This window comes from Gymnoscopelus microlampas (assembly GCF_963454915.1).
Source record: "Gymnoscopelus microlampas genome assembly, chromosome: 8".
Taxonomy (NCBI): Eukaryota; Metazoa; Chordata; class Actinopteri; order Myctophiformes; family Myctophidae; genus Gymnoscopelus; species Gymnoscopelus microlampas.
The window spans coordinates 54,522,577-54,536,918 of record NC_139945.1 but is presented as its reverse complement, the minus strand read 5'-3'; the positions used below and the strand labels follow the sequence as shown (position 1 = coordinate 54,536,918).

At 42.0% G+C, this 14,342-nt stretch overlaps 1 protein-coding gene across 2 annotated transcripts in view; it reads right to left on the bottom strand.

Moving 5' to 3' along the window:
* Positions 1-14,142, bottom strand: part of LOC311050743 (solute carrier family 12 member 9) — a 58,833-nt gene extending 44,691 nt beyond the window's left edge. The window contains exons 1-5 of one of the 2 annotated variants that reach the window (XM_084064880.1): positions 13,952-14,142; positions 12,130-12,420; positions 3,616-3,750; positions 1,978-2,115; positions 1,010-1,321 (exon numbers count right to left, since the gene is read on the bottom strand). In XM_084064880.1, the coding sequence (XP_083921006.1) occupies positions 1,010-1,321; positions 1,978-2,115; positions 3,616-3,750; positions 12,130-12,391 (847 nt within the window). In that variant the 5' untranslated portion in view covers positions 12,392-12,420; positions 13,952-14,142. The remainder of the gene's footprint in view (positions 1-1,009; positions 1,322-1,977; positions 2,116-3,615; positions 3,751-12,129; positions 12,421-13,951) is intronic. The other variant, XM_084064881.1, reaches the window with a different exon arrangement.
* Between the last annotated feature and the right edge of the window lie 200 nt (positions 14,143-14,342).

Here is a 14,342-nt window from a genome sequence, read left to right as displayed (position 1 = left end):
GGACCCCCTAGGGGTCCCGGACCCCCTGTTGAAGACACCTGCTCTAAGTTGTTTTATTAATTATTATCACTCAGGTTGTTTTCGATGTTCTTTTAACCGACCCTTTCCTAGAGGTGTAAACAGCGGACCGGATGTTAAGGGCTTTCACGTCTCCTAGCAACAATAGGTGCATTTCCTACAAATTCAGCTGTGACAGTGAATAGAAGTTAAAGACTGTAAAATAAGTTTGTTTTTCATCATTTTGTTGTCGTCAATTATCCACGGCTGGTCTTTCGGATATCATGTGACAATAATGTGGTTGGGTATAAATCCAAAAGGTCAGTCAAGGGTGTGTTATACTGCTATGTCAATAAAATGCTGAAGGTAATTCCAATGGGTTTAATTACAGTCCAATGTTACCCAATGTTGCATGAACCTCATACCTGACAATAAAGTGAGTTCACTGACAATGCAGAGAAACATTGTTCCACGTCACAGAAAATCAACACCAGAGCTGGTGTGTGTGTGTGTGTGTGTGTGTGTCATCTGGTAAAATTGCATTACAAAAATGCACTCACATGTAAGATCATTATCACTTAATTAGACTTAATTTCATACGAATAATGTTAAAGATGGCAATGTCGGTCTGTCTCTCCATCCCAAACCATATATCTTAAAAACGACTAGTTGTATTGCCATGAAACTTGCCGAGCATTGATGCCACCCGGAGTATGAATTTGGTGACCCTGTAGACTTGTTCTTTTTTTCTTCATTCATTCATTTTCATCCCCATCAATCCTATTCCAGTCATAGCCCAACTGTCACCCGAGTTCCAGCCCATCCCAAGCCCACACTACGCAGGGGCCAGCCCCTTCTCAAGCCCAGTATCCCATTTCACAGTCTAGCCTGCCAGGCCCTGTCCAGCCCACAACAAGCCCCACATCAATGTCTTTGGCCCTTTCTCCCAATGCCCAGCCCCATCTCAGTTCACAGTTCTGGTTACTTCAAGGAATCAGCCGCGGTGTCTTACCTCTGAGGTTCCCCAACAGCGTGTCGATCTTGAAGCCAGTAAAGTTGGCAGTGGTCGCGGGTCTGATGGTGCCATTCGGCACCGGTGTATCGGTAACAGGTAGGGTGATGATATGCGGGCGCACCGCGAAGAAGCTGATGAAAATGGTGCCCAGGACGAACATGACCACCAGGAAGATGAGGAAGGAGGCCTTGGCGTAGATGTCTGCGCCCACCAGGCACACCAGCAGGCACACCAGACCCACCGCGGTGGCGTAGAGCAGGGACCACCAGTAGCCTGAGGGAAGCACGTGGAGCTGGGAGGACGCACCGTCTAGCCAAGGAGGCGGGGAAATAGCAACATTAACCCATTAAGACCTGGAACTGTGTCATTTTTTGATTTGAGCTAAAAAGCATTATTTTACACTTTGGGCTATTCAAAAATAGCAGATATACAAGCTCGTAGCGCGGCACTGCTATTTTTGAAAAATCGTGAAAATGTGTGCAAATCTTTGAATATAAATACTTTTAAAGCGAACATTTTTAACTCAAATCTTTGCTTCTGGGGGTCCCTGGAACAAAATATTTTGATGGGGGTCCGCGGCCAAATACATATCATTTTGGGGGTCCTTGACATGAAAAAGATTGAGCACCACTGATATAGAAACATACGTTTAAAACTGAGATTTAGGAGACATGTAGAATCGGCTTCAGGTCTCAATGGGTTAAGGGGTGCAATAGTTAATCAAACTAATCGATTTAATTGATTATTCGGGATCGGCCCCAAAAATCGGGCAACTAATAAAGAAAATGGAGAAATAAACAACGCAAAAACATGTCACTTGGTCCCATCAGTCCCTTCTCTAAGATGGTACCAAGACCACGATGACATGTGATCAATTAAGAACAAGCTAACGTACTGTATACAGCTCTAAAACAAAAACATGGGTGTTGGTATACAATGGCAGTGCGTTGTTGGAGGGGTCTTACCTGCAGGTATTCCAAAGGTGGCAATCACAGCCTCTACCAGACCCAGAACATAGAGGGCACTGCCACACACGTTGGCCAGGAAGAACATGATGCCGATGCTGCCGCCAAATTCTGGGCCCAAAGCTCGACTGATCATATCTAGGCAGGGATTAAAGGCTGACAACAGGCTGGACTTCTTGGTTTGTGTGTTTTTGATTTGTGTGTAAGCTGTGTGCACACACACATGGGTGTGTGTAATGGCCAGACCGCACCAATGCAACTAGTCGCAACTCCTTGTAACAAAGCAGTTTCAAGGCCAGTCCACACCAATGCAACTCCATGCAAGTAGTTGCAACACAAGTAGTTGCATGTTGCAAGAAGTTGCAAGGAGTTGCATCGGTGTGGACTGAGTGTGCATGTCACAGGGGTTGACCCTTAAGAGTGTGCATGTCACAGGGGTTGACCCTTAAGAGTGTGCATGTCACAGGGGTTGACCCTTAAGAGTGTGCATGTCACAGGGGTTGACACTAAGGTCTCAGAGTCACTTGCCCGTCGGGCAAACTGAAAGCAAACCCCGCCTGCCCGAACATTTGATTTACTTTCCAGGAGCAGTCGGGCAGCCGTTAGTGTCAACCCCCTGTGTGTGCCAGCAAGCTGCTATCAAAATGTGTAGGAGACTTTTTTTGGTGTCAAGTGTGATACAAGGTGAGGGCATGACGTGTGTGAAGAGTTTATTCACAATGCATAACAACAAGTATCCCAATACACTATGTAGAAGATAAAATAAAGTAGAGTGACACAATACATGTTTAAAAAGGCCATAAAATGTCGGAAATGTGTAATGTACTGTAGTGCCGCGAAAATGTGGCCAACACTTTATAACGATCGAATGGTTGACATTAATTATGGTCAGCTCAGTGCCAGGATGGTTCCTAGGAGTCAAACGACTGCTATCTTAAAGACTTGTGCTTTGCTAGACAGGTAAACAATGTGCCCCATGCATTTCGACTCATCCTACTATAATTCTAGTAACCTCTGTAGTGGTGAAGCTGTCTGCCGGTTCTCCTCAGTGGCTGGAGCAATTGCTCTGATTTTGCACACAGCCATTGACCATTACCATCTGAACTTAACTGTGAAGCCCGTTTTTCAATTTCATCAAATCTCAGCTTCTTATTAGCGTTTATGTGTGAAAGAATGTCGCCTCCCGGGTTGCCAGATCATGTGCGCATATCCCCCCACGGATGCGTCGACCGGGTATGGTCTAGTATTAATAACACAAATAAAGAAAGAAATATTAAGTGCGTATCTACAGTATAAGGTCAGTGAAGCGTGTGTGTGGACGTGTGCATATTTGATATCTGCTGCAACTTGATATGATTGTTTTGGACATGAGAGACTAAGGAACTCTCTGTATTACACACTTTAAGTATATTTGATATTTGTTTTGAGATCTATACCTCTATATTATACTTATTTTTAGGTACAGTGTAGCTGCAATTTGTGGGTAGCTTAACGCTGAAGGGTCCAGGGTCCCCCAGGAGAATAGACGAAAATAGCCGCTCTACGCGCGCGCGTGCGTGTGTGTGTGTGTTGGATGCATGCCTAACACGTGTGTGTGGGTGTGGGTGCGTGTGCGTGCACATGTTTGCTTGTGGATACAGTAGGCTCCTCCAGCATCCAGGGCTCCGTTGGTTGAGATGGCGCAGACAGACAGAACCGTCATACTGATGATGAAGTAGGCAACCAAGAACATGGCTACTGCCTGGTACAGGCCACAGTTTCCCACCACGAAACCTACACACACACACACACACACACACACACACACACACACACACACACACACACAATTAGACGACAGTGTGGAGTTCTGCTGTACCATGTTTAAATGCCGTTAAAGAGAGAGGGGGGCAGAGAGAAACATGGACAGAGAGAGAGGCACAGATAGAGAAAGAGAGACAGAGTAGGGAGAGGGACAGACAGAGACAGATAGACAGAGAGAGGGCGATCACAGTAAACCATGCTTTGTACACATTCACCAATTGTCAAGCAGGAACTTTGGCCTTGACAATGGTAGTGTCATGATTGTACATTGTATTGGGGAAAAAGGAAGTAAGGAACTTTTACTGGAACAGTATGTAGGCGGTGGTGAATAGTAGACACACTGTGTTACTGCAGGACGGCAGTTCACTTCAGTTCAACTTCATTGTATCTCAAAATAATGACTTAGTATCACATATGAGAAAGTCTCAAAATAATGAGTTAGTATCCCAAATAATTCATTAGTTTCTCATTATAATGACTTTGTTTTAAATCACACTGGCATAAATGGGTTTCCACAGATCTCTAATAAAGCACCAGAATGTCCAGTGCTATGCGTTCTATTACAAACACATAGCACTCTCCCTGACAGATAAAAATCTGAAAGTTGACTTATCCACTTTTGTTTGTCTCCATTACAACACTCATTTTATCATTATCTCACACTTCTTGTTTAATATCCCCTAATCAAAGCATAATCAGTAGATTTTGAAACCCAGCACTGCTGGGGAGAAAATAATCGGCAGATTGTCGCCGGCATATCTACTTATATAATCGAGGAGTGACTTCCACGCGCCGCTGACGCTATAGCCACAGCTCTGTAATCCGAGTAAACACAACACCGACACACCACATCTCGCCAACACAGTAGCCACGGCGGACGCGCTGAATTTACGGGTGGCGTAGGGCACCTCTCATTGCTCACTACACAGTTTCCACCTCGCAACATAATTTATTCCACTCACCACATTACGGACAAAACGGAAGGTGAAACAGTTTCGTACCGTGCGCGCCACCGAACGCCGACGGGTTTAGCCGAAACAACACGAGCGGCCGCCATTGAACTCTGCGCATCTCCACAACAACACACAAGCAGGTCCTTCGCTTCAACCCCCCCCCCCCCCTTCTTACGTACCTCTTCTGTTCCGCCCAGGCCGTTACTTTCACTTCACTCATGTCTCGATCACAATATGTCCGTCCTTCACGTGCCATGTACATCCCAAACACAAAAATAAACGCCGACGGGCACACTACAGCGCGTTGTCCTGCTACATCTGGTAAACACACCAGCGTAGGTTCATCACACCAAAGGATTCGACAGTGATGTCAGCATTATGCAACCCGGAAGTACAAATACCAAGGCTACGTCAGTGATGTCAGTCGGGATGCCAGTCGGGATGCCAGGTTTTCAAAAACAAGCGACAGAAACAAGCAAGGACGTTCATGAAAAACAAAAACACAGCCGAAGGGGTCCGCCATGTTCCAGGGGGGTCCCCGGGGGTCCCAACACTCCCAAGGGGTCCGCGGACCCCCACGTAAAAAATAAATATAAACTTTTTTTTCAATTTTTTTCAATTTATTTTTTACTTTTTTTTCTATCCCACCATTTTGGTACCCCAAAATAAGCGCGCCCTCACAGCCCTAGAGCCCCGTGCGCGGCTGGGGTCGAGAGGGGCGTAGCCCCCCGAGACTCTAGTACAGTATAAGATGGTTTATTAATGAGTTAACAATCACAACCAGTTTTGTAGCCTCTTACTTCTGATGATAAATCATTCATGTACACATTAAAGAGGACTGGTGGACAGAGGGTTTGAGAGCCCCCCCCCCGGCATACTCCATTTCCAAAGCCAAAGGGAGTGTTAACTCTCTTGCCCTATTTGACCTGCATACTCTGGTTGGCATAGCAGTATGCCAGGATCCTAAGGCACAGCATTGGCTCCAATCAGAAACAACTACAGTAGTGTTGATTCACTCTGTCAAAAGCCTAGTTAGAGGCATCAATAAAGCCATTTAGCAAAGGAGTTTTATTTCAGATACTTCTTTCAAGGCATACATACACAAATCCGTACCATGCTTAGCCGTGAAGCCAAACCGGTTGTCTGTGGTACCAGTATAATCACATGAACAATCCAACAAAATCCTTTCCAGGAGGTTAGACACCACACTGGCTACTGTGGCTAATTTGGGCTATAATTATCCGGGCTTCCAACCTTGCCGGCTTTGTCCTTGATGACAGCCACAAGAGTAACGGACAAACTGAAGAAGCTAATAGAGTCTGGCAACACCATGAGTCATAAAATCTCTAAGACAAAATGGCAAGAAGAACTGCAACCTTTGGGCTTGCAAACTTGTTTTATTATCAGATATCTGTGCTACAGCTTGCTAGACCTCATTGGCTGTAATAGGCTCTATTCACAGCAGCCATATTATGAAGACATTCACAGGTGTTACCAATGATACTAATGAAGGCTCTGTTCCATTCTGGTCAAACAGAGTCAGGGTGCTGATATTGTGCATGTTGTGTAACTCTCAGAGTTGTGGGGGTCGTGGAAACCAATGTGCTAGACTAAATGGAACAGAGCCTTCATTAGTATCATTGTAACACCTGTGAAAGAAGTGATAACATGGCTGCTGTGCATAGAGCCTATTCCCAATGTATCACTATAGGCAATATTACCCACTTTGTAGGATTCACTCAATATTTAGTTAACAGAGTTAAATAAAGCACATAAATATTACCTCCACAACTCAGCTGTGTTACTGTTATCGGCTCCAGAGACCCTCTAGTCAAGTGGTAGCAATGTTTTGCCCTTTTAGTTGTTCAGAGCACTTAAAAAAAAAGGTTTCTTGTAAACATAAAATGTCAGTTTAAAAAATAAGTACACCGGGCCTTGTCTCCTGCGCTGTTTGTTACCAACGGGCAGGCCCTCTCAGTTGTAAGATACAACATACATATGAGAATTCTAGTGGCTTTGCTGTTGGTGTGTGGTGAATGCAATGCTTTGGACAAAGGCACTATAGAAATGCAGCCCATTTAATATAGTCCTGTAGTAACACATGACATGCAGTTCCTTCTATTAGCAATAAAACCAACATACAAACAAACATCAAATTGTAAATGATGATAAACCACATCATTATCACATACCCAGATTTTATTTGTCCTGGGTAAAAAGGAGTGTTAATCACTTAAACCCAATGTACTTAGTTGACCGGGATCCCCCAGGGCTCTATACAAGGTCTGCTCTTTTTTTCCATCAACACCACATTTCTACAACGCCTCGGTTCATGTGGTTAAAAATGATTCCGAGATGGTAATAAGCTTGTGCTGATTGGTGAATGTGCCATATAGGGCTGGATAACCAATCAGCACAGCTAGAGTAGCAAGACGGGCAGAGCTGACACCACGAGCAACCTCTGCTTAACATAAAGCTTCAACTGTGGAGCTCTGCAACGTCAGATTATGCCAGTCACAATGTCAAACATGGACAAACATGGTTTCTTACATGTTATTTATTTCTTATCATTGGGGAACAAAAAAAAAAGAGACTGATGTGCAAGGCTGTAATTAGAAAAAATACATTCCATATAATAAAGCTGCCTGCAATAGGGATTCAAACCTAGAGGGCTTCCAGGATTCCAAACCCCAATGAACCCAGGAAATTCATTCCGAGTTCCAAATGGTTCCACTATTAATTATGTTTTTATGATGGACCCAAACTCTAATGGAACTGTGATATATGTTCTGAGGTCCCACTGGTTCTGAGATATTCAACTAACCCAATGCACTTCATTAGGTCGGGTATTACAGTATTATGGACCCAACAAACCCATTAATTATAACTGCTATTTAAATGTCATTCTACCAGATGACAGTGATAGGGTACTCCATGGTGGAATTATCTAGCAGCTATGTTGCAGCCTACAAGCCAATCAGTGATCCTCTCTTCTTCTATAAAATAAGTGACAATGAAATTGGGACCCAAAATATGACCAAAAAATGTGACCCTATGTATGAGAAACCCTGCTGTGTAGAGTAAGTAGTACAATGTTATAAATGTAGAATCAAACCACTTCATTTTAGTGGAGGTCAACATGCAGCTGATGAGGTCTAATTGTTCACATGCAACACGTCAACCATCACAGCATTCAATGTCACCATGCTAGTGTTGGAAATGTGTCATTTGATTTCAAGTTATCAATATTTTATATTTTGTTTTATTACCTGTCTCGGCTTGGCTTTTAACCCTTAAAATATTTGTACTTTTTTTTTAAACTTAGTACTTAGTCTAGTTTAGAGTACAAGCAAAGAAAGTGCACTTAACCTTATAGCAAGTTTCTTCGTGGATTGACCCATAGCTAACATACACAGTTCTTAAGTACATTACAGTCATATTAATTCATAGTAATAACATATAAACACTGTGTGTAGATAATGTAACGAAATGTTGGGCCCAACACGCTTCGTCACATGCTAGCAACTCTAATCTAACAGCAGGCAAATATGTTTGAAGCCTGGCCATGGAAGAATGTTGATCTAAACTCTTACTTGTGAGGATTTACAGGGAACACTGGAGATCTATGTTTAACCTATTTTTGCAGCACATAACAGTGAAAGACCTCTTACACTTTACAACCATTATAGACACAAACTGTGCAAAAACTGTTTTCATATAACTGCATATTTTTGTTTAACATAGTATACTGCAATTGAACGTTGAAAATCTGATAGCTGCCTGCGACCAATTTAACGTTATATTGTATAATGGTCAGTAAATGTAATTTACACACTCATTAACAGTTAACACACCCTCTTAAGTTTCACGTTAAAGTTTTTAGTTTCACATCCCCAATAAAACCACTTTTATTTTCAAAATGTAGTTCCTGAATAGTCTACAAACGGTCACTGGTTGTTTAAAAACACTTCCCTGCAGTTCTAAGTAGCGTGCGTGTGTGTGTGTGTGTGTGTGTGTGTGTGTGTGTGTGTGTGTGTGTGTGTGTGTGTGTGTGTGTGTGTGTGTGTGTGTGTGTGTGTGTGTGTGTGTGTGTGTGTCCACACCACAGCAGCTGACCTCTCACGAGACATGGGGGGGGGGGGGAGGCAACAGCAGCAAGACAGCTCAGAGAAATACACACACACACACACAAAAACACACACCAGGCACTAACGATCACAAAACTTACCACAACAGTACACACGCGTAATCTGACAGCAGAAAGCATGAAAGAGAAGGAGAAATTAAATGGCTCCACACTTTGCATGTGAAAGGCTACTTGTATGGATTCTTTGAGTAGTTAATGGCCTCCTAGATATGCAACCTCGAGTGGAGCGTCATGTGAACACGATTACTGGAGCTACCGAGGGAAAAGAGGGAGCCTTTCTTCTGGGGAGCACTGGTCATGGCTTGAATTGTAAAATTGCTTACAGCGACCTCGACAACAACAAAAAATGCATGGATTTCATATCAAGGCTGTGAAATAAATCTGATTCCTGCTCCCTCAATAAAAGTTGTCCTTGTTCCCTTGGACTGTACTACCACACCCATAACCTTTTAGTTTATCTAACACCTGTACCACCTAAAGCAGAAATAGAGAGGTAGTATAGTAAAACTAAAATAGCACGACCAATGCAACATTTTTGGGTCCGACGCCAATCATGATTTTGGAGAGTCCTAGCCCACCGATCACTGATGCTTTTACTAATATATTGTAAAAACAAATTCTAATCAATTAGAAAAACATACATTTGATTAAGGTAAAAAAAACACGTCATGTTGGGAGCTTGTAGATCTGCATTTTTTTATATATTTCTGAAAACCTGATTCAAAGTGGTAAACAATCGGGACACACCAGCTGCATAATAGGCTCTATTCACAGCAGCCATATTATGAAGACATTCACAGGTGTTAACAATGATACTAATGAAGGCTCTGTTCCATTCTGGTCAAACAGAGTCAGGGTGCTGATATTGTGCATGTTGGCTCACTGGAAACACTCCCAAATGGCCCTTTACGGGTGTGTAACTCTGAGAGTGTACAAATGGAACCAAATGGACCCGTAAAAAAAAGTCAAATAATGACCACTATATCGATCGATATATCGGCCTGGCTCTATTACATCTTCAGTACAAAGGGCCTGTTTAATGCATTTGGTGTCTTCTTTTCACTTTAGAGAGGGTTGAGCTTAGAAAACCTGTTGTTTCACACTATGATGCCACTATAGCGTCATAGTGTAAAATCTACCCGACTGGTCTCACCACTACCAAAACCGCTTCCAAAACAATTAAGGGAAGCTGCTGTTCTTCCACAAATCAACCATTATTCTGTAATGAAATGAGGATCCATCTTTAGCAGTCAGAGAGAGACGTTCTGTTTCACTTTACTAGTAGTAACAATAGTAGTAGTAGTAGTAGCAGCTTGCAGGAGACTTTGAAATTGTATTTCAATCCCTTTTCAACAGGGCTGATGCGCCCGGCATGTAGAAATGTGCATTAACAGTGCATAAGCATTTGAAGGTAGAGGGCAGTTACACAGTAAAATCCTCAGTGTTGATTTATCTATTTGTAACGCAGAGAGTGTACACACATGTTAAAGGAGGAGTTCACCCAAAAAATGACTTATTTTCTATCAATTGCACACCCCATGAAGCCTTGAATTCATGGATTTATTTTTGTTTTTGTGGCATTCCTAAGCCAATAATTTGATGACCGGGTGTGTATCCGGTAGGAGACACAAATAATCTACTTTGTGTCTCCTACCGGATACATTAGCCGGTAGGAGACGGGAATCAAATTATTGGCTTAGGAATGCCACAAAAACTAAAATAAATCCATGGATTCAAGGCTTCATGGAGTGTGCAATTGATGGAAAATAAGTCATTTTTTGTGTGAACTACTCCTTTAACAAATGGAATGGACCCGCACACTCTCAGAGTTAAATTAAAGCTGCAATCGGGAACTTGTTGTAATGACGAGAATTCTATTTTAACAAGTCTGTATGTTAGAGTATGTTAACCCTTTGAGGCCGGGAAGGGAACGCATGTGTGTCATTTTAAGATTTCTTTGGCTATTCAAAAATAGCAGATATAAAAGCTAAACAGATCTGCTATTTATTTTTTTTAATCGTGAAAATGTGTGCAAATCTTTTATATACAGTTTTAACTCAAATCTTTGCTTATGGTGGTCCCTGGAACAAAATATCATTATTATAATATATTAGACAAATACATTATTTTGGGGGTCCTTGGCAAGAAAAAAGTTAGAAAACCATTGATAATATAGCAACATAAGTAAAAGAGAAAAAAAAGATTTAAAAAAAACTGTTAGGATTTAGAAGACATTTGTAAAATCCCCAGAAGCAAAGATTTGAGTTAAAAACTTTCGCTTTAAAAAAGCATATATATATTCAAACTAAAGATTAGCACACATTTTCAAGATTTTTCAAAGGAATAGCAGATAAAAAGGTTAATACAATATAATAACTAATACGTCTTCTGCAGTGGTTGGAGGCGGTCTCCCTACTCGAGAATTAGACACCTACTGGTTGACACGTAGTACTGCAGCCTGAAGCTCTGTACGGGCAATATCTCCCCTGGTCGAACGGGGAATTGCCTCTTGTCTGAGCGGTAGAAATGGCCTCTCTCATGTAGGAGACCTGGGTTTGAATCCCAGGTAGGACATAAACGTTACAGATTGCAGCTTTTTAACCAATTACATCTTACATATTTGCAGTGTTGCATTGGAAGCAGTTGCACTCTATTTTAAATGACGTCACGCACGTCATGCATCTAGGCTCATTCCCTGAGGTGTGATTGAAGTCTATGCATGTGCGTGCGCGTGCTCCTGCTCAAAATAGCGGTTGCGCGGCACGTTAGGCCGTCACATGACCAACGTAACCCTGCTCATTTGAGCGTGGTCTCCCAGGGCTCTATACTATGTTCGCTGTTTTTTTTCCCTCTTCACCTTATCTCTTCGCCGAAAATGGCGACAAAATCACGACCAACGCTTGGACGCTGGGGTTCAAGAGGTTAAATTAATACTGAGGAATGTATTGTGTATAGAAGAACAGTGGTTCTCAAACCTTTTCATGTCAAGACAAGAAAAAGTCAAGATTATCTTGAAAATAGCAGATCTACAAGCTCACAACACATCACCATACGATGCGTTGCAAGCTTGTATTTTCAAATAGCCGATGTATATAGGTTTAAAGTGGTTAAACTGATTTTTATGTTATATTTTGACAATTTTTTCCAGGGGCCCCCTGGAACCACCTCAAGGACCCCCCCGGGGGTCACCGGACGGGACCCCCCACCCCCCGGTATAGAAGACATAATAATGAGTCACCAACAACTCACCGATCCTCAGAAACACCACCACGCTGAACATGGACAGCAGTGTGGGGATCACCACCCCGAAGAACGTGGACAGCTTGGGCTGCTGCGGTCCTTTCTGCTCTCCTTTCTTTTCTCTCCTGCTGGGGCTCATCGTCACGGCGGTGGCGCTGGCCGGCTGTTGCTCCGACGTGGCCTGCCGGGACGGGGTGTGCTGATGGTCGGCCGACTCATTGACACTGGTGGAGAGGCGGTAGTGGAGCAGGGGAGTCCGTTCTAATGACATGATGGCGACTGGTGGTGGTGGTGGACGATCTTCAGACGATACAAAAACAAAAACGACAAGCTGTCAGATGGTTGTCACAATTATTACATAATAATCTAATCGCAATATAGGCTCTATGCACAGCAGCCATATTGGGAAATTGGGCCCCTTTCTTACATCCTTCACAGGTGTTACCAATGATACTAATGAAGGCTCTGTTCCATTCTGGTCAAACAGAGTCAGGGTGCTGATATTGTGAATGTTGGCTCACTGGAAACACTATAGTGGGTCTCAAAGTGTGGTCCAGGGACCCTCACGGTACCTTGAGGGGGTGTAACTCTGAGAGTGTACAAATGGAACCAAATTTGTACACTCTCAGAGTTATGGGGGTCCTTGAAATTAAAAAGTTTGAGAACCACTGTGCTACACTAAATGGAACAGAGCCTTTATTAGTGTCATTGGTAACACCTGTGAAGGAACTTGGAAGCAAGGAAGGGGCCCAATTTCTGTCCAATATGGCTGCTGTGCATAGAGCCTATTGTTTCAGGTAATCGTCAAAATCTTTTCCATGATAAAAAATAAATTTTCAAATATTGAAAAAAGCTGAATCTACAAGCTTGCAACGCGTTGATCAGCTATTTTTAGCCACACAGAAATGTAATTTGTATTCATGTGCTCCAGATTTCAACGAAACACAATTAAATCGCTGATCACAATTATTTGAATGACAATGAATCGTCAACTTAAAATCTGTAATCATGACAGCCCTAGTTGTCAGATGATGTCACCTGCTGCTTGGGCTGTAGTTTCTAAACCATGAGACAAAAACAAACAATAGAGTTGAGTTTAGGTTCGTTTATTGTCTAATATAAACAGTGGTGGAAAAAGTACTCAGATATTTTACTTAAGTAAAAGTATCAATACTGCAATGTAGAAGTACTCTGTTACAAGCAAAAGTCAGGAATAAAAAAATCACTTGAGTAAAAGTACAAAAGTATTGGTATCAAAATGTACTTAAAGTACCAAAAGTAAAAGTACTAAATGTTTGAAAATAGCAGATCTACAAGCTCACAACGCGTTGCGATGCGACAGTTGTGAGCTTGTAGATCTGCTATTTTCAAATAGCCTAGGTATAAAATAAGGCTAAAGTGGTTAATGTATGTTTTATAATGGAATCATTTCTATCTGCAAAAAAACTAGTAACTAAAGTTTTCAAATAATTGTAGTGGAGTAAAAGTACAATATTTGCCTCTGAGATGTAGTGGAGTAGAAGTAAAAGTACTGAAAATTGGAAATACTCCAGTAAAGTAAAAAGACCTCAAAACTGTACTTAAGTACTGTACTTAAATGTACTTAGTTACTTTCCACCACTGCAAATTGCAAAAAAAAGCTCGAAAATCTACAAGCTCACATCGGGACAAATCTGTGAGTGCTATTCTCGACTATTTCTGACAATAACGACATGCCCCACAGGGATGCCAGGTTTAAAGTCGTTTTACACGACATTTGTGTCATGAATCTGACATGACAGTGTTGATCAACACTGTGTGTATTATTAATCATGAGATTTTAAAAAAAAACAAGACCTACCTCGACAGCAAGATCATGCAAAACCCCTCCTTCACTTTGTAGCGAAATAAAAAATATGTATAAAAACTCAAACTGAAGGTAAACCTTCAGCAAAAGTGATCAGTTTATAGGATCATCTAAAAAAGCAGAGCTATAAAAGAAGCCCTCAGCCATTAGAAGAACTGGCCATGATCGTTGTGCCATAGTTTGTTTGACACTGTGATGATGGTTTGCATTGTAAAGCAGGGGAATAAACAGTGTTGCCAGGTTTTGAGACAGAAACAAGCAACTGGGTCTAGGAAAACAAGCCCAAAAGAAAAGCTCTTAAAACATAATGGCTATTTTCAAAAAAAATCTTGGAATAACATTTGGAATATTTCTGATTTTTTTTAACAATACAAAT